Below are 19890 nucleotides of genomic sequence, written 5' to 3'. Positions count from 1 at the left end.
TATATCCGCGGAAAGCCGTTTATAATACGATACGAGAAATAACTATTCTTAATTGGAATGGTAAAATTTTAGTATTACTTCTACTATTTTGCATTAGGACATATAAATACAATACGATACTTAACATCGTTTGATCTAAATTGACTATTTCATCGCTTAAACCAGCGTTAGTTAACAAATCCCCGATTGGTATAAATTGGTGTTTTTAGTTGGTTGATTTGAAAAATATGCACCAAAAGTAAAACTTAAGCATACATAAGAAGAGAGGTCAGAATACGGTAAAATTTTCTCGTCTTTACGGGCTAGTCTCAGGAAGAAAGGTTTTGCAATTTAAAGTGCCAAGTCTGTTTTTTTTTTCAAGGAGCTCGCTAACTGCTGAGCTGTTATGGTTCTCCTTAACAGGGTACCTTCTCATAGGTCCTGGGAAGGTTTATAACATTTTTTTTTTTTTTGGGGGGGGGGGTTACCATCTACCTCTCAAGGGAAATCTCCCCTAGAAAATTACCAACCAAGCCCCAAATTTATTTTTCATTTTTAAAAAAACAAATATTTTAAAAAAATCTCTCCTCTAATTTTTTTTTACTTTTTCTTTTTAAATCTAAAATAAAAATGTAGGTTAGCGAATTAAATTTCACTTCAACTTTTCAAGTGCACCTAGAGGCACGGGCGTAACCGCTAGTATAAAATTATTCAAATAAGAATATTATCTTTTTACAATTTAGATAATTTTATCATTAATAATAGAATGTTGCACATATTAGTAGAAGTTTGGTGAACATAAATTGATCTCTTTTTTAATTTAAAATTATTTAATATAATTTTTGTTTTTGTAAATTGCTCTAACTTTTCCCTTTATCTCTGTGATGGAACCGCCCTTCGTCCCCTCCCCCCCCCAAACTTCCAATCATCATACAACATCCCACTTTCCCTTTCCTAGGGTCAAATTCATAGATTCTTGGTTGTTATGTTCTAAAACTAAACATTCGTAGTTAACAACTCAAGCTAATCTAACAACCATCTACCATAACAAGCCTTTACATAACAATAATAAGTGATATCATTATACTTCAAACTTAAAGGCAAAGGTTGCACAATAAAAGAGCTCACAAAAATCAAATTATAATTAATATGTCTACATCTGATTACAGGTTTTTAGCAAAATTCATTGCCCCCAAATAAAGTTTTTTATTTGCTATTATAAGTTGGTTCCATTAAACATTATATATCTTCAAAATGCATGAGATAGAAATAAAGACTTTGATATAATTACTAGCATGGAAAAAATATCCTTATCCTCCTCTTAACTCTCAGGATAAAATTCCCTCGCAAAAAAAGTTTATGTAACATTTATTTTAAACAATAAATAAGATTAAAAAAATATAAATTGTGTATGTAGGGGCTGGGTAAAGTGACAGCATTTTAAATATTTGAATAGAGTGTCACATAGTTTAACATTTTAATAACCAAGTTTTTGATGAATGGGAAAAAGTTATATTTTCTTCTGAAAGAATATTCATAGTTTCAGCAAAATTTATTTTCCCTTTTTACTACTTTTACGGCACCATCCCAGTTGAGGAGTGAGATTCTACCCCATGTGAAAAAATAAACCCCCCCCCCCGCCATCTGTCAAAATAACCCCCCCCCCCCGGCATCATGTGATTTGTACCCCATCTTAAATTTTGGTCCCTGTAATTTTCAATGTATAAAACAAAGCTTGGTGGTAATAAACTATGAGTTATAGGGGTAAAATATTACATATGGGGTAAGTATATAAAATATGGGGAACAAAAATCACAAATGGAGGTCCAAAAATTAATATGGGGTCATTTTTTCATGATGGGGTAGCTTCAAGTGCTTATATCTGGAGAACCGTAAGAGATAGAGGCCTAGTTGCTTGACTGTGGTAACTCAGATTTACACAAGGAAGCCATTTATGCACATGGGGTGTCAAAATTTGATATGGGGTATTTTTTTCATGATGGGGTGTCAAAATTTCATATGGGGTAGTTTCAAGTGCTTATATCTGGAGAACCGTAAGAGATAGAGGCCTAGTTGCTTGACTGTGGTAACTCAGATTTACATAAGGAAGCCATTTATGCACATGGGGAACCAAAATTTGATATGGGGTATTTTTTTCATGATGGGGGTAGTTTTAAGTGCCTATATCTGGAGAACCGTAAGAGATAGAGGCCTAGTTGCTTGACTGTGGTAACTCAGATTTACATAAGGAAGCCATTTATGCACATGGGGGACCAAAATTCCATATGGGGTATTTTTTTCATGATGGGGGTAGTTTCAAGTGCTTATATCTGGAGAACCGTAAGAGATAGAGGCCTAGTTGCTTGACTGTGGTAACTCAGATTTACATATGGAAGCCATTTATGCACATGGGGGACCAAAATTTGATATGGGGTATTTTTTTCATAATGGGGGTAGTTTCACGTGCTTATATCTTGAGAATCGTAAGAGATAGAGGCCTAGTTTCTTGACTGTGGTAACACAGATTTACACAAGGAAGCCATTTATGCATATGGGGGACCAAAATTTGATATGGGGTATTTTTTTCATGATGGGGGTAGTTCCAAGTGCTTATATCTTGAGAACCGTAAGAGATAGAGGCCTAGTTGCTTGACTGTGATAACTCAGATTTACACAAGGAAGCCATTTATGCACATGGGGGACCAAAATTTGATATGGGGTATTTTTTTCATGATGGGGGTAGTTTCAAGTGCTTATATCTGGAGAACCGTAAGAGATAGAGGCCTAGTTGCTTGACTGTGGTAACTCAGATTTACATAAGGAAGCCATTTATGCACATGGGGGACCAAAATTTGATATGGGGTATTTTTTTCATGATGGGGGTAGTTTCAAGTGCTTATATCTTGAGAACCGTAAGAGATAGAGGCCTAGTTGCTTGACTGTGGTAACTCAGATTTACACAAGGAAGCCATTTATGCATATGGGGGACCAAAATTTGATATGGGGTATTTTTTTCATGATGGGGGTAGTTCCAAGTGCTTATATCTTGAGAACCGTAAGAGATAGAGGCCTAGTTGCTTGACTGTGGTAACTCAGATTTACACAAGGAAGCCATTTATGCACATGGGGGACCAAAATTTGATATGGGGTATTTTTTTCATGATGGGGGTAGTTCCAAGTGCTTATATCTTGAGAACCGTAAGAGATAGAGGCCTAGTTGCTTGACTGTGGTAACACAGATTTACACAAGGAAGCCATTTATGTACATGGGGGACCAAAATTTGATATGGGGTATTTTTTTCATGATGGGGGTAGTTTCAAGTGCTTATATCTGGAGAACCGTAAGAGATAGAGGCCTAGTTGCTTGACTGTGATAACTCAGATTTACATAAGGAAGCCATTTATGCACATGGGGGACCAAAATTTGCTATGGGGTATTTTTTTCATGATGGGGGTGGTTACAAGTGCTTATATCTGGAGAACCGTAAGAGATAGAGGCCTAGTTGCTTGACTGTGGTAACACAGATTTACACAAGGAAGCCATTTATGCACATGGGGGACCAAAATTCCAAATGGGGTATTTTTTTCATGATGGGGGTAGTTTCAAGTGCTTATATCTGGAGAACCGTAAGAGATAGAGGCCTAGTTGCTTGACTGTGGTAACTCAGATTTACATATGGAAGCCATTTATGCACATGGGGGACCAAAATTTGATATGGGGTATTTTTTTCATAATGGGGGTAGTTTCAAGTGCTTATATCTTGAGAATCGTAAGAGATAGAGGCCTAGTTGCTTGACTGTGGTAACACAGATTTACACAAGGAAGCCATTTATGCATATGGGGGACCAAAATTTGATATGGGGTATTTTTTTCATGATGGGGGTAGTTCCAAGTGCTTATATCTTGAGAACCGTAAGAGATAGAGGCCTAGTTGCTTGACTGTGGTAACTCAGATTTACACAAGGAAGCCATTTATGCACATGGGGGACCAAAATTTGATATGGGGTATTTTTTTCATGATGGGGGTAGTTTCAAGTGCTTATATCTGGAGAACCGTAAGAGATAGAGGCCTAGTTGCTTGACTGTGATAACTCAGATTTACATAAGGAAGCCATTTATGCACATGGGGGACCAAAATTTGATATGGGGTATTTTTTTCATGATGGGGGTAGTTTCAAGTGCTTATATCTTGAGAACCATAAGAGATAGAGGCCTAGTTGCTTGACTGTGGTAACTCAGATTTACATAAGGAAGCCATTTATGCACATGGGGGACCAAAATTTGATATGGGGTATTTTTTTCTTGATGGGGGTAGTTTCAAGTGCTTATATCTGGAGAACTGTAAGAGATAGAGGCCTAGTTGCTTGGCTGTGGTAACTCAGATTAAATTAAGGAAGCCATTTATGCACATGGGGATACATAAATTAATATGGGGTCATTTTTCTCTGATGGTGGGTAAAAATTGAATATAGGGGCCAATTTTTTATGATGCAGTTGGGGGGTGAAATCAGGTTAGGTTAGGTCAGATCAGGTCATGTTAGGTAAAGTAATATTAAGGGAAAGGGAAAGGCCCCCTTGCAGGGGTTGGGTTAGGTTGAAATGGGTCAGGTTAGGTTAAGTTAGGTTAGGTTAGGTTAAAATGGGTTAGGTTAGGTTAGGTTAAGATGGGTTAGGTTAGGTTAAGATGGGTTAGGTTAGGTTAAAATGGGTTAGGTTAGGTTTAGTTGGTTTAGGTTAGTTTAAAATTGGTTAGGTTAGGTTTGGTTAGGTTAGGTTAGGTTAAGTTTGGTTGGGTTAGGTTAGTTTAAGATTGAGTAGCCCTGCAGGGCTACTCAATATTACCTAACCTAACCTAATTACCTAGGTTGGGTTTGGTTCGGTTAGGTTAGGTTAGATCAAGTTAGGTTAGTTTAAGATTGAGTAGCCCTATTAAATTTCGATACCCCATGTGCATAAATGGCTTCCTTATGTAAATCTGAGTTACCACAGTCAAGCAACTAGGCCTCTATCTCTTACGGTTCTCCAGATATATGCACTTGAAACTACCCCCATCATGAAAAAAATACCCCATATGGAATTTTGGTCCCCCATGTGCATAAATGGCCTCCTTATGTAAATCTGAATTACCACAGTCAAGCAACTAGGCCTCTATCTCTCACAGTTCTCCAGATATAAGCACTTGAAACTACCCCTATCATGAAAAAAAATACCCCATATCAAATTTTAGTCCCCCATGTGCATAAATGGCTTCCTTATGAAAATCTGAGTTACCACAGTCAAGCAACTAGGCCTCTATCTCTTACGGTTCTCCAGATATAAGCACTTGAAACTACCCCCATCATGAAAAAAAGTACCCCATATTAAATTTTGGTCCCCCATGTGCATATATGGCTTCCTTATGTAAATCTGAGTTACCACAGTCAAGCAACTAGGCCTCTATCTCTTACGGTTCTCCAGATATAAGCACTTGAAACTACCCCCATCATGAAAAAAATACCCCATATCAAATTTTGGTCCCCCATGTGCATAAATGGCTTCCTTATGTAAATCTGAGTTACCACAGTCAAGCAACTAGGCCTCTATCTCTTACGGTTCTCCAGATATAAGCACTTGTAACTACCCCCATCATGAAAAAATACCCCATATCAAATTTTGGTCCCCCATGTGCATAAATGGCTTCCTTATGTAAATCTGAGTTACCACAGTCAAGCAACTAGGCCTCTATCTCGTACGGTTCACAAGATATAAGCACTTGAACCTACCCCATCATGAAAAAAAATACCCCATATGAAATTTTGACACCCCATCATGAAAAAAATAGCCCCATATCAAATTTTGACACCCCTTGTGCATAAATGGCTTCCTTGTGTAAATCTGAGTTACCACAGTCAAACAACTAGGCCTCTATCTCTTACGGTTCTCCAGATATAAGCACTTGAAGCTACCCCATCATGAAAAAATTACCCCATATTAATTTTTTGACCTCCATGTGTGAGTTTTAACCCCTTGCTTCAATGTTAATATCATAGCATTGTTTGCTACCCCATCTGTGTTTCTCAACCACTAATTATGTTTGATGACATCCAGAAAAATGTATATTATGTAGTTCAATAATCTGCCACTAGATGTTCCTATTTCAAACAAACTATTGTTTTTTTTCTTCAATGGAGCCAAATTTTTATCTTAAAATATTAGGTAAAGTAAAGTATTAGAATATGTTGGTGATTTAGTATAAAAAAAGTCTTAAAAGAGAAATAAAAAAAATAAATAGAGGCATTTTCAAATTTTATTCAAAATGTAGGAAAATATAGAAGAGTGAAAGGCATAGCTTCACTACAGTGGAGCATGGTAGCATATGCTACCCTAATATAAATTCTTTCGCGCGAGGCTCACCTCGCAAACCCCTCTAGACTCTCCCCCCCCCTTACCCAGATTTTATTTCCCCTTCTGCCAATCATGCCCCCATCTATCAAATCAGACCCCACCTTCCAATTCTGGCCTCATCTTCAAATTTAGACCCCATCCTTCATTTTTGTCCCCTGTTCAATAATTTATCCCTTCTCTGACATTATTTTGTTTCTCTTGGATAGGAACAAAATCTGAAGATGGGGATCAAATTACATGATGGGGACAAAATCACACGATGGGGTATAAATTTCATGATGCCGGGGGGGGGGGGGTTTATTTTGATAGATGGCGGGGGGGGGGGGTTTATTTTTTCAGATGGGGTAGAATCTCACTCCTCAACTGGGAAATTGCCACTTTTACCCCACTTTTAATACTTTTAGTTTAATTTTAAATCAAAAGATAAAAAGTTTTCCTCAAAACTTTATTAGTCATTTAAAATTTAATGATTTTATGTCTTATACAAATTACAAATATTATTTAGGAAAAATATATTTTGTTTAGTATTTCATCTATATCTTTTAATAGGTATTTCTCGCATCGTATTATAAACAGCTTTCCGCGGATATGAAATGTACAATTTTAAGATTAAAACCAGTTTTTAGCCCCCAAATGCATAAGGCACGACTAAAAAAACTGGTTTAAATCTTATGATTATACATTTTAAATATATTCGTTGAAAACTGGATATAATACGATGCTAGACATATTTTATTTCGTATGGCTGAGAACCGGTTCTAATCCATCGATTTCTAATTAATACGAGAAATGCTTTTATTTGTATTTTTAAAGTAAATTTTTAAAAGTTTAAAATTAAAAAATGCGGGGGAATGAATTTTGTGTTGTTATTCTCAGTGCCGCAGAACTGCGCTACCTGCGCTCCCGTCCCTACCGCAAAGCCGACGGCGACTTATTAGGCGCCTTCAGCGGTGACTGGTTTGACCGCAGTGGCGGCTACGGCAGTAGCTGTTGTTGTGGGGGTGGAGGCGGCGGTGGTTATGGCGGTTTATTCAGCGATGGCACTTTGTTTGCTTTACTAGCTGCGGCTGGTTTGGCGTTTTATATCTTGTACACAGCTGTAACCGCAGCCGCGGCCGCTGCCGGCGGTGGTAGGAAGAAGCGGTCGCTCATTGAAGGATCGGCAGAAGAGAAAGAGGAGGAAACTATAGGGATACAGGATATTCTTTTCCATGGTAGGTTCTAACAAATAATTTATATTTCTTGGCCTTTATGTCCTTCTAATAATAATGTCCAAAATTTTATAAATTGCTGAAATTTTAACATATTATTCCTAATTCTAAACAATTATATCATTATGATTATCTAATTCTTCTTAATTAAAGACTAAATTAACAAATACACCAAAAAGCCTTCTTAAATTTTAGTGGATAAATGAAAATTGTTTCATTTTACCAAGAAGTATTTGTTACTCCATCCTTGAAAATGGATATGTTATCTAGCGGACAAACAAAAATACATCCTTCTACCTTTTTCATATTAGGATAAAATGATAGGTTGAAATTATTCTTTACATTCAGTGAGGTACTAAAGATAAAGATGAAACTTTGAAATTCTTTTATTTTCTTTGTTATCATTACTGCAGTGCTTAACAATCACTTGGACACAGACAAACATACCGTAAATCAAACAGATTAATTAATTGATCATAGTATTGATTCAATACCATTTTAGCTATCTGACTTTTATGAACTCTTAAAATGCACTTCTATTTGTAATGGCAGCTGAACAGTTTTATTTGTAGCTTATTACATTTTAAAGATAAGTTGCTTTAAAGCATTTAAGAAGCATGTCCATAAGTAATTAATTATATTTATTGTTAAAGGGAATCTTCGAAAATTCAGACGCCTATTTTATAATACAACTAAATACTGTTAACTAAAGCTAGTTTACTCTTAGACTGAAAAAATGTCAGTCATTACCTAATTTATTTAATTTATTTTTCATACTATTGATTTAAATCTTTTGATTTTAAGATTGTTTTGTTTGAAAATTATCCTTTCTCCTTCTCAAATGATTGTAATAGAGAAAGAGTAAAGTCAATTTCTTAGTAAAGTACCTTTTTCATTTAATGGTAATGGAACCTACTTATATAGCCTATTCTATTACAAAGCTACATGTAAAGGTGGGGTTACAAAATGTCAAAATTTGAGACTAGCCAAATATTAGCAATAGCAAACAAGCTGGAAACAATCTATCTAATAAATATTTTAATCATTTTACATTACATACATTTAGTATACTTCATTTTGCAAACTTTTATGCACATTTTTTTTTATAATTTTAAGGCACCATTCTTTCTGTCCATCTCTTATTGTAAAAGCTCTTTTACTGTTACACATTTCAATCAGAAAGAAGATATACCCAATAGACGTATACATTATAGAGTGCTTATATCCAATTGAGTTCGATTAGAATGACTGCCACGCCTAACTCGAATAGTAATGGGGAAAAAGAGGATAAATTGAGAACTTCGCATAGGACAGACAATATTTTAGTATTAAATCTTATTAAAAATTTTTTATACTTGACCATTGCGTTTTCTGCATTAGAAAATATAGTTTTTATGATATTAAATTTTAAAATTGTCTTAAAATTGTAGTGATTATTACAACTATTACTACAACAAATACGGCCCAGAATACTGGAACCGCAACTCTAACCATCAGCCGCCCAATTTCCCGCCAATAAAACCGTACAAAAATGTGTACGACTATGTGGACGGCACAATGCCTGAACGCTACGGCAACTTGGCGGCTTCCGGCTATGCCGCGGACCGGGACGATTGGTACGGCGATGATTGTGGTTATGGCGGCGGTGGACTAATCAGCCACCAGTCGGCCATTTATGTTTTTACCGCCGGTGCATTTCTTACGTTTATTTTGTATCGGGCAATCAAAGATTTTGAAACGGCTGCTGGCGGCGGTAGACGGTCCAATTTCTTTTTTGAGGATATAATACATGGTAAGAATATAAAACATTCCTAGAATAAAATTTAGGTATTTCTTTTTTTCTGCTATGATTGGTTATTGTTAACCTGCATAGTAGAAAAGTTTATTTACATCAAATGGAAAAAATTATTCTTGTTATAAAAAGTAAAAGAAAAAAATATCTGAAACCATAAAACCATTACCAATAAGCCATTTATATTATTTCTGTATCAAACGAATCCGGCTCTAAATGGTGTGGGATTATTTTACTCAAAATCATCATTCAAAAGGATTTTTATTTATTTCATATTAAACATTATTACATATATTTATATAATGGTATTTTTTATTAAATATATTTACTATTAAATATCAAATAATATTTTATCTAAAAAATGTATGAATATTATAACATTATTGTATTTGGTGGATATTATGTCATTGTATTTTTATATTAGCTTTTTTTTTGATATAGTAAAAAATGTATTAATATGCATATTGAATTTAATAGAAAATCTTGTACATTTCTAGTATTGTTTCGATTGACTACGGATACGAATATGACCAGTTTTTTGTGTCCAATTTCTATAAACCATACATTTTTATCTTTTTTTTCTTTATGATATAAAACCAGTTTATCCATCGGAAAATAAAAGTTCTTGTACAATCCTTAAAAAAAAAGATTTTATGTTTTTTCTTCAGGTACTTAACTATTATATAGTACATATTATATGATATTATACTATTATATTATATTCTGACGTATGATTGAATGAAAGAATCGTCAAGATAAGGTTTACTTTTACCACATTTAGATACTGAGTAGAGCTTTTTCATTAACATAAGGTTAACAACAAGGATAATATTGATTATGTTCATACATAGTGAAACAATGATAAGTTAAGAGCGCTTCTGATTAGAAGATAACAATTGTTTAGACATCTATTCAATATGTTAAGAAAACACAGTCATTTTACTTAACATACAACGACCGAAGTGACGGACGGACGTTTTTTTTTAGATCTAAACAATTAATGAGAACATGATTTACTAAAAAGCGCAAGTTGCAAAAAAATAATTAAAAATCCCCGAGTTTTTTTCATTGTTTTGACAAAAGAATCGTCCTTGCCCACTGGCCCATGTCTCTTGGGGATTCTGATAGCTGGGATTGTAGGGCCATAAATTTAGCTCACTTTCATACAAGTGTTTGTGTGTTATATGTTTAAAAAAATATTATTTCTCAAGAGTGTTTTAGTTTTATAAATTTTAAAGTTATTTTAAAATTGACAGCAATTTAAATCTTATAAAAAAATACTTGGGTTATAGTTCACACAATAATTGAAAGATTTTTTTTCTGTTTTGATGCAACATTTTTGTGATATTACAAGTACTTAAAACCTAAAGCTATAAATCTTATTTTACACAAGTATTTAATCTAAAATTGAACAAATTTTTAAAGCTTATGATTGTTTTTACATTAAATGTTTTTTTCCCTTTAAAATAAAATATTATCTAGGATATTTTATTATCTAAAGATATTTGTTAGTAGCGCAGCTACCCTATTGATCATGTATTAATCTGTTGGTATGTTGTGTTCAGGTTTGGAGGAGTTTGAGGAGAAGATTGACCGGATAGCTGATGGCAAGGACACCTCTGATGACAGCTGGATTTCTAGGATCTATAACCAATTTGTTGGAGAATATGGCGAGGTTAGTTTGTTACAATCTTTTTTGCAGAAAAGCTTACCTGTAAGTCTTTTCGATTGTATGTCGTTTTTGGCAAGGGAACTTTGGTTTCAATAAGCAAAAATGTCTGAGGGGGTAATCTTAAGTATTTCTAAAATTTTGAGGGATGTAATATGACGGGTTTTAAAGTGTGGGGGGGGGGGGGAAACTCCTTCAACCCCCTCTTGGACGTTGGACGTTGGTACATTTCGAAAGTAGAGCAGCAATGTCCTCCATTTACCTTCGAATTTAAACGATCCATCTATATATGTATAATTTTTAAAAATTTAGTAGTGTAGCTAATCTATAATAATTTGAATAGGTTGACAATGCTTTGCATGAAAGTGATATGGACGGTTTGGAACCACCTCTTCTCGATGAAAAGTGGGGCTTGAGTGCTGCTATGAAAAGTAAGTTTTTATTTTATTAGTACATTTTTGGGCGATATAAATTATCCTCTTAGTTTTTTTTAATCTTGAAAATTTTTTTACTTGCTCTTTAAATACAAAATTAAACAATCATATTAACAGTTATCTAAATTAAGAACACACATAAAAATCTAAATATTTTTCTGACTTTTCTTCTCATATAAAAATCATAAATATAATTATATTAAATTACGGGGAAAAAATGACATTAAAACAACTTAAATTTTCTGTTGTCAATCATAAAAGAAAGCAAAAAAAAGATGAAATTAAAATTTCATTGATTTTTTTGTTGCGCTGCTCCTCTTTAATTAATTGTCCGATGGTCATTTCAAGAACGTCATTAATAGCCAGATTTGTAAAGTGAAGTACAAATGTCATATACAATGATTTATCAACAATACATACAATTAAAAAAAAATCTTGCTTGTTTACTTTAATATTCATCTAATCTTCATATGACAACTTTTAAAACAAAATCAAATTATTTTCTTTACTCTTACTGCACAGTAGAGATCTTTAAGGTTCCCCTCTGTTTTAAAAAGCTTGCATTTGCTTCGCTACTTATGGACATAACTATACATTTTATCATTGTTTTAAAAGAGAAATCCTTCCAGATTTTAATAATATAAACATACATATGTTAATACAATACAGTCAAGAACAATTATAGCCATAAGTATTAAGCGCAGTTATTTCGATTACTTATGAAAAATGTTCGATCAAGGATTATACAGTGTGAAAATTTTTGATAGATTATAGCCTAACTTTTCTATTCATTATATTGCTCCTTGCATTATTAAAAGTAAATTGTTTGGTTGATCAATTATTTTGCTATTTTGCTAACAATGAATTTGGTTGGTTTGTTTGTGTTTTATTTTTGGCAAAGTAGCCGATGACAAAATGTTTAATTAACTTGCCATTCAGAGATGTAATTATATGGTAAACTTTCTAATTTTAAACGTTCTTTATATTTATATATAATTTGTTCATTGCTTTTAAACTACACAATACCTCAGATATTACTTGGCAATATGTTCAAAATATTACAGTATTACAATTTATTGTATTAGATCGTTATAAATTTGCCTTGCCTTGCAAATTCTTTCAAATAGATCTCCATGGGCATGGATTTTACATTGATGTAATGTTCTAGGAGTATCTATATATTAGTTTTGCTCATACTTTAATATTGTTATCATTGTCTCATTGTGTTTGTTTTGGTAAGAAATTATTTATGACATTTGCAAAAGCCTGAGGCCAATTTCTCTTTTCAAGATGGCAAAATACAAATGATGAATGAGCTAAGATTACATTGAAATATTAATTACACATGAGTTGAAAACAATAGGTTAATTTTTCATTCGCATCGTGTTCTTTCTCATTGTTTTTTTTTTTAATTTCTTAATTTTTCAAATCTGCTGAAGAGTACAGTAACATATAAATACTTAGATGTTGCATCAGATTTTCATGAACTCAAATAAAGTGATACTTCCAGCTGGCTAAAAAAATGATAATTCCCATCCACCCACTTAACCCCATCCCCTCCCATCCTGCGAACTGACCAATAAATGAAGTCTATATTAGCAACCAAAATTGACGACAAAATTTCCCCGTAAATACATATATTCTAGTAATCTATATACATTGCTACTTCACTAGATTATAATATAATTCTAATATGCGATCATTTCCGTAAATTAAAAACATTATCATATAAAAAACGCACATTATTACAACAGCACTTTCCTCTTTTGTGTCATTACCATAAGTAAACACCCCTACCTTATTTAAATGCTATTGTTTCTTTCTGCATATTAAACAATTGCAGTCATAATAAAATGCGGAAGTGATGGAACATCTTTTGCAATTTGAAAATCCACTTTCACTTTCTCTCTTCATCAGCATCTAATAATAATAATACCCTGGGATCTCAGAGGATAAGACGATGGATGATAAGTTAATGTACATCCCCAATGATGAGGAACAAAATTATCCATTTGCAAAGTAGTATTGTACAAAAAGTTTAAACCATTTAAGTTTTATGTCATAAAATGGGAGAGCGTGATTTAAAACTTTGGGACCTATAATAATTTACAGCCTAATGTACCCTCATACCCTGAATAATACCAAAATCTTAGATAATTTGCAGGTATAGAGGGATAGATGAAAAGTATTTAGTAGGCCAGTTCTTTAATAATCGCCCATTTCGATTCTTATAATTTATATTAGTTTTGTAGAACAATTACATTATTTTATAAGACTGCCATACTGTCATTAGAATGGCGTTATATTGATAGTTTGTTAACAACGGAAACTTTTTTTTAATGTTAAATTCATTAATAGCCACAATAATTCTAGATTTAATAGAAAACTTTCATACGGTCATTTAACGTTCCCTGTTTCTATGGAATTTTCATGACCAGCAGTCATCTGTCATTCAGTTGTAACCCTGCAGGGATTTGTCAGCTCAATAACAACCAAGTCATCAGGTTGTTAATCTAAAATTCATTGCTTCTATCATTGGAGTGGGGTTGAGGTAGCAACATTTTTTTCGGCAACCCAATTTTATAACTCTAAAAACAGAGCTAAAAATATTTTTTTTTAATATCATTTCTTTTTGATTTTATTTCTCTAATCAATTTTATTAAATCCTTCTTTAAAAAAATGAAAATCATATATTAATATTATTTTTGTAGAGATTTTAGCTTCTTTTTTTAATGATTTTAATTCCCACAAAGAAATTTCAGGCAAATATCTTTAATAACAGCCGAATGAAAATATCATTTTTTTACAGATGATTCAGAAGCGAAATGGACGGACAGACGGACAAATTTAGTTGTAGAATGAATGATCTTTGGTCATGAGAATAAATTTTATACATTTATATTTTATAATCTATATTCAATATCTGCAGAGAAAATTTCATTACTTGAATCTTTTCATTTCCAACTATAGGTTTCTGACTGACAAAAAAGTATTTGGAATTGATGAAAAGCTTCGCTACTGGAAATACAATTTGATAACAATTTAGATCAATCTTTGATTCTATCATTGGTTATTTTATCAAATACATTAATCTTAAAGCAATTAAAATTATAACTCATTAATAACATAAAATATCTCCCTCTCTATCCATCTATATATCTATACCTCTATCTCTCTCTGTCTACCTATCTCTCTCTATTAATCGACTTATCTCTAAATATTGGGAAAGAAAACTAAAAGTTTCAGACCAGGCGCCCTGCTTTCAACCCAAGACCCTGAAAAAAGCCGAACCTTATCTTAGACTCATATCTCATATACTTTCTTTAGGATTTACCGTAATAGTAACGCCTATGTATAAAGAATGTGTGTGTGTGTGTGTATGGGGCGTGTGTGTGTGTAAAAGTCTGCCTATGTGTAATAAAATGTGGGTCAGTCAGTTGGTTGCCCAGACTTACGTATTTATGATGGGGAGAAAAATTTACCGTTTTGTTTAAACCCGTTTCAAAAAGAACGCACGATTACTTATTTTTTTGGGGGTGAAAATGTTTGCTTAACACTTTCTATTTCTTTAATTCATTTTTTGTATTTCGGTACAAAAGTACATAATTTCAATGATGAAGAAATCTTTGAGCATTTTTTTTACCAATGAGCATCAAGTACATGATTTACTTAGTCTGTTAGTCTGTCTGTCACAATAAAGAACAAAAGGTTTCGTGATTTTCTTTTTATACCGTGTTCTTTTTCTTTTTTTCCCTCCCTTTGTGCTTAACATCTGAGGTGAATTCTTAAAAAACTTTTGCCCCACTGAAATCAGATTGCCCCAGTAAAATTTTAGGCAAAATTATCCCCTCTAAAATTTTAGTTTCCCCCACTGATTTTAGTGGGGCAAAAGTTTTTTAAGAATCCACCTCTGATCTCAACTCATTTTGTCCATCCATGATTTTTATGCCTCGCTACTTATGCATGTTGTCAACCTTATTTTCAATACAATTATGTCTTTTGGAGCTTGACCGACAGAACGACGGTTCCAGTAAATTAATTATATTGGTTTTTAGCTGTCAGACAAAATTTATATGATAGAGAAGCTTCGCTACTAACTAACTTATTCTATCTATAATATATGAATTATATTAAAAGAGAAAGTTGGATTTGATATACACAAGTTATCGCCCAATTATTTACTAGAATATTTACTAGAGTATTTCTCTGCTTTAGGCTATAATCATATTATTATTACATACTTTAGGTTTCAGCTCTATACAATCTGTACTTGAAATAATTACTTATTAATGGCTTATTTCAAATTATTGTACAAATTCAAGATTTCATTTAAAGAAAATAGAATAGACAACAAATATTAATAAAATTTCAAATCAATTAAAATCAAATCAAGGACTATTTAGGGTTTTTAAAAGTATATTATCATTACAGAAAGTCCTTAAAGATCACTTCTTAACTATAGAAAAGCTATTTTTGAATAATATGCATTTTTCATTAGTTTATTTAAGTTCTTTTTGGTATAAGATTCAATTGTATAATGTCTTGTTCGTGTTTTAAAATTGAAAAGGAGAAAAGACAACCTTTACATCAATTATTATTAAAAGCTTATTCTTTTTCTTTCTTTAGACAAAACAACAACTGAAGAATCGGACAAGGACGCCACTAGTCGCAAGAAGCGTGACGTGGATGATAACACTGTGGACGAGGAAATCTACGACGAAGAAATTCCCATGGAGTTGATAAAGGGAGAGGAGAAGTGCCGTGTCGACATGTGGAGATGTTTGTCGAAGGTTGTCGAGGGATCTTTGCACTATATGGATAATCCTGATGGTTTGATGGGGTAAGTTTTATGTTACCTGCCAGGAATAATCTATAACCATCATGCCAAATAAATCTAAAATGAGATTATGGGGGCAGAAAAAAATCGTCAATTCTACTAAGTGTTGCTCTCTAACGACAGTTGAAAACAACGTTTAAGTTTCGTGATTTTTCCGGTCCTACCCCAAACGTAAGAGTCCCAAACGTCAGAGTGGACAAACGCAAGAGTCCCAAACGTCAGAGTGGACAAACGTCAGAGTGGGACAAACGTCGGAGTGGACAAACGTCAGAGTGGACATTGCTTAAGTAAAACATCAGAGTCTATGCTATTTTAATTATATGACAAAAAATCGGCCCCCTAGCCTGCCTAGCCGCGGGCGCTCGGCCCCCTAGCCTATAACCTAACCTAACCTAATCATAAAGAAAATGACTCTGGCTGCAGCACTCAGCACCCTGGCCTACCTAGCCGCAGCGCTCGGCCCCCTAGCCTGCCTAGCCGCGGGCGCTCGGCCCCCTAGCCTATAACCTAACCTAACCTAATCATAAAGAAAATGACTCTGGCTGCAGCACTCAGCACCCTGGCCTACCTAGCCGCAGCGCTCGGCCCCCTAGCCTGCCTAGCCGCGGGCGCTCGGCCCCCTAGCCTATAACCTAACCTAACCTAATTATAAAGAAAATATTGTGCTTGTCCAGAGTCATTGTTATGTTTGGGGGGGGGGGGGGGGGGGGCGCAAAACAATGTTAGGCATAACCAATAAGATAGTTTTAAATTTACATTTAATTTTTTTTCTCAAATTTATATTTATTTAGATTCGTGATACTGTTGTTTTATATGGTAATGATTATAAAATCGAGACTCATACGTTTTACTTATAAAATGTCCACTCTGACGTTTGTCCCAAAAATCCTGCGTTTGTCCACTCTGACGTTTGTCCCACTCTGACGTTTGTCCCACTCTGACGTTTGGGACTCTTGCGTTTGTCCACTCTGATGTTTTTCCACTCTGACGTTTGGGACTCTTACGTTTGTCGTGGAACCATTTTTCCGAATAAAGTTTGTTGTTTGTATAAGCTAGTTACCCGCACATTAACAAATATTCAAACAAAAAAGTCATTTAGTGTTTAGAGTGATTCTTATATCAATATACAAATGTACTTAATGTTTTTGTTCAAAAAGATCTTGAAAACGGCAAATAAATAATTTATGAAAATACTATTTAGACTGGCCAAGAAGACGATGTTCAAGATGGCTTTCCACGGGGGTTTGAACAATATCTGGAGCGGAGTTATGGCTATCCCAGAGGTAGGATATTAATCATAATATAATTAAAAATAGATAAGACAGAAAGGCTTATAAATTTTTGGTACTTTGGTTCAGTTCTAACAAGTGGTGTTCAGAACTTTCAACCATAAACTTTTCAAATGAAGAAGGTATAATTTTCTCTATCATAATTGAGTAGGAACATTAATTTATCCCTAAAGATCCCTGCAGATAAGAAAATAGATTACTGCGAGAAAGGATATTTAAAAAAACATAGAAAGAGTAGGTTAAGGAGATATATAAATATATAATTCTTTCGGAATTATCCTTTAGTGTTTAAAAACGTCCTTGGTTTAAATAAAATTTTAATTAATTTACAGGCAAGAGATGTAAAGAGATGTATGAACACACACGAGGAGTGCATGGCCTATGAGATCTTGAACAGAGAGGTATCTGACAGCTTGGACCCGCAGGATCCTGAGTTTCAACAAGTACAGGTACAGATACGTCACATGTATACCTATATGCAAAAGAACGTCCAAGAGGGGTGGGTGGTAAAAGTTTTATCTAAAAAATACTCCGTTTCTTATTTACATTACGGTTTAATATTCTTTTTATTCATGTATATTGTCAGCTGGTTGTCGATGAGATAATTTTTGAAAGCATATATGAATCTTTAAGCAGTTTACTTAAAAGTTTCTAGTCGAGCTGGTTGTTTGTTTATTACTTTAGGTTTTATTTGGTACTGGGAAGTCACTCAGGGCTATAGGCAAATGAAAAAACTCTTATTTTAAATTTATTTCAAAAATAAGCCGGTGGATTTCAGTGCTTTATTGGCACTTTGAAGAAAAGTACCCAACTTTTAATTATTTTATTATAGGATAAGATGAGAGAAAACTTGTCTGCCAGCAAGAAGCGCCGTATCATGGTCAACCCAGAGTTTGTGCAGAGCCTGGACAAGAGCGACGGCGCTGAACAGTACGACTACGACCTCGTTGAGGAGGATACTGATTACTAAAACAAGTAGATTAGGTACAAGAGTAGATTACTGTGTTTTGGGATAGAATGTGTAACATTGACTTTCAATATTTATGACTAGTTTTTTCATCAAAAATAATAATAACATTCCCAAAACACAGTAGGTTGTTCGAGTATCTACTCGATAAATGCGCAAAATAATATTGCAAAAATCCACCAACTAGAAAAACGCGCACATAAAATAATTCTTCCATTATTTAAACCATGTAGATTAGTTCTTTTGATCTAATTTTACTTTCTTCCATTCTAATTTTTGTAGACTTTACAGTGCTTCCCTGATAATTATAAAAAATAAAAATTAGTTAGTGTAATGAATCTCACACAAATATTAATACCAAATTTATTGTGCAATAAATAAAACAACTTCTTTATTCAGAAACAACACTTTTTTGCTGTTTTATGAAAAGTTAGTTTAATATTAGAACTAAAAAAAGGAAAAAGTGCAATATAAAAACTTTCCTCTTGTGATTATTATATCTTATGTATTGTTATATATATTGTTAATATAAAGTATTAATTAGTTATATTTATGTTATTCTTTGTATGTATTTTTATAGACGACAATCGTATCTGGGCAATAGAATAGATAAATAAAAAAACGAATATTGTGTTTCTTAGTTTTATAAAATATTTTTGAAATAGCTCAAAAAAATAATAATCCCTTAACACAAAATTTACACATGAACTTAATCTTAATTTGTATATTAATCTTAATTTGCGTATGAAATTATATTCAAAAAAATGATTGGGTTCTTACCCCTGAATGGATATTTAACCATGAGACCACATGTCCTAATGGATTTCTCCAACCTAACCTGTTTCCAGTTTCTAAAATATATAAAAAACTAATTTAAAAGAAATTTACAAACTAAATTAAATATCTAGTCGCAAATAAAAACACTTCAATAACATTTACTTACAAAAAACTTATATTTAAGATAAACGACGACATTAAATTTTATAAAATAATCTAGCCAACAAAAGCTAAGGGTATATTGGTAAGTCTCATTGTGACGGTTCAAAAATAGTAGACTAAAAAATGCAGTCGACTAAGCCTCAAATTTAAACCCGTTTGGATGCTTTGACATTTTTTTTCCGAAAGAGGAATTGCCATATTATGATATTTGGGTCAGGTTTAGACTTTGAAAATTTTATAAGGTTTATTTTCCGGAATCTGACACGACAGCGGGTGCACAGTTGTTGAGAGCCAGTTATTTCACAATTTATTTTCGTTGACGTTCTGATAAAGATCTTGTTGTTGCTGCGCTTCATACACAATTAGCTAAAAAATGTTTAACCACAAA

General features: G+C 33.4%; 1 protein-coding gene across 5 annotated transcripts in view; it reads left to right on the top strand.

The window, feature by feature from the left end:
* Positions 1 to 19189, top strand: part of LOC145319405 (uncharacterized) — a 55238-nt gene extending 36049 nt beyond the window's left edge. For 4 of the 5 annotated variants that reach the window (XM_080161527.1, XM_080161528.1, XM_080161529.1 and 1 more), the window contains 6 exons: positions 10933 to 11042; positions 11380 to 11467; positions 16097 to 16310; positions 17509 to 17590; positions 17929 to 18045; positions 18429 to 19189. In XM_080161527.1, the coding sequence (XP_080017653.1) occupies positions 10933 to 11042; positions 11380 to 11467; positions 16097 to 16310; positions 17509 to 17590; positions 17929 to 18045; positions 18429 to 18566 (749 nt within the window). In that variant the 3' untranslated portion in view covers positions 18567 to 19189. Of the gene's footprint in view, positions 1 to 962; positions 1149 to 7240; positions 7579 to 10932; positions 11043 to 11379; positions 11468 to 16096; positions 16311 to 17508; positions 17591 to 17928; positions 18046 to 18428 lie in introns of those variants that run through there. The other variant, XM_080161531.1, reaches the window with a different exon arrangement.
* The last annotated feature ends 701 nt before the right edge of the window (positions 19190 to 19890 follow it).

This window comes from Acartia tonsa, chromosome 5, assembly GCF_053477335.1.
Source record: "Acartia tonsa isolate MP-2025a chromosome 5, ASM5347733v1, whole genome shotgun sequence".
NCBI classification, from domain to species: Eukaryota; Metazoa; Arthropoda; class Copepoda; order Calanoida; family Acartiidae; genus Acartia; species Acartia tonsa.
This window is presented reverse-complemented; position numbering and strand designations above follow the sequence as displayed.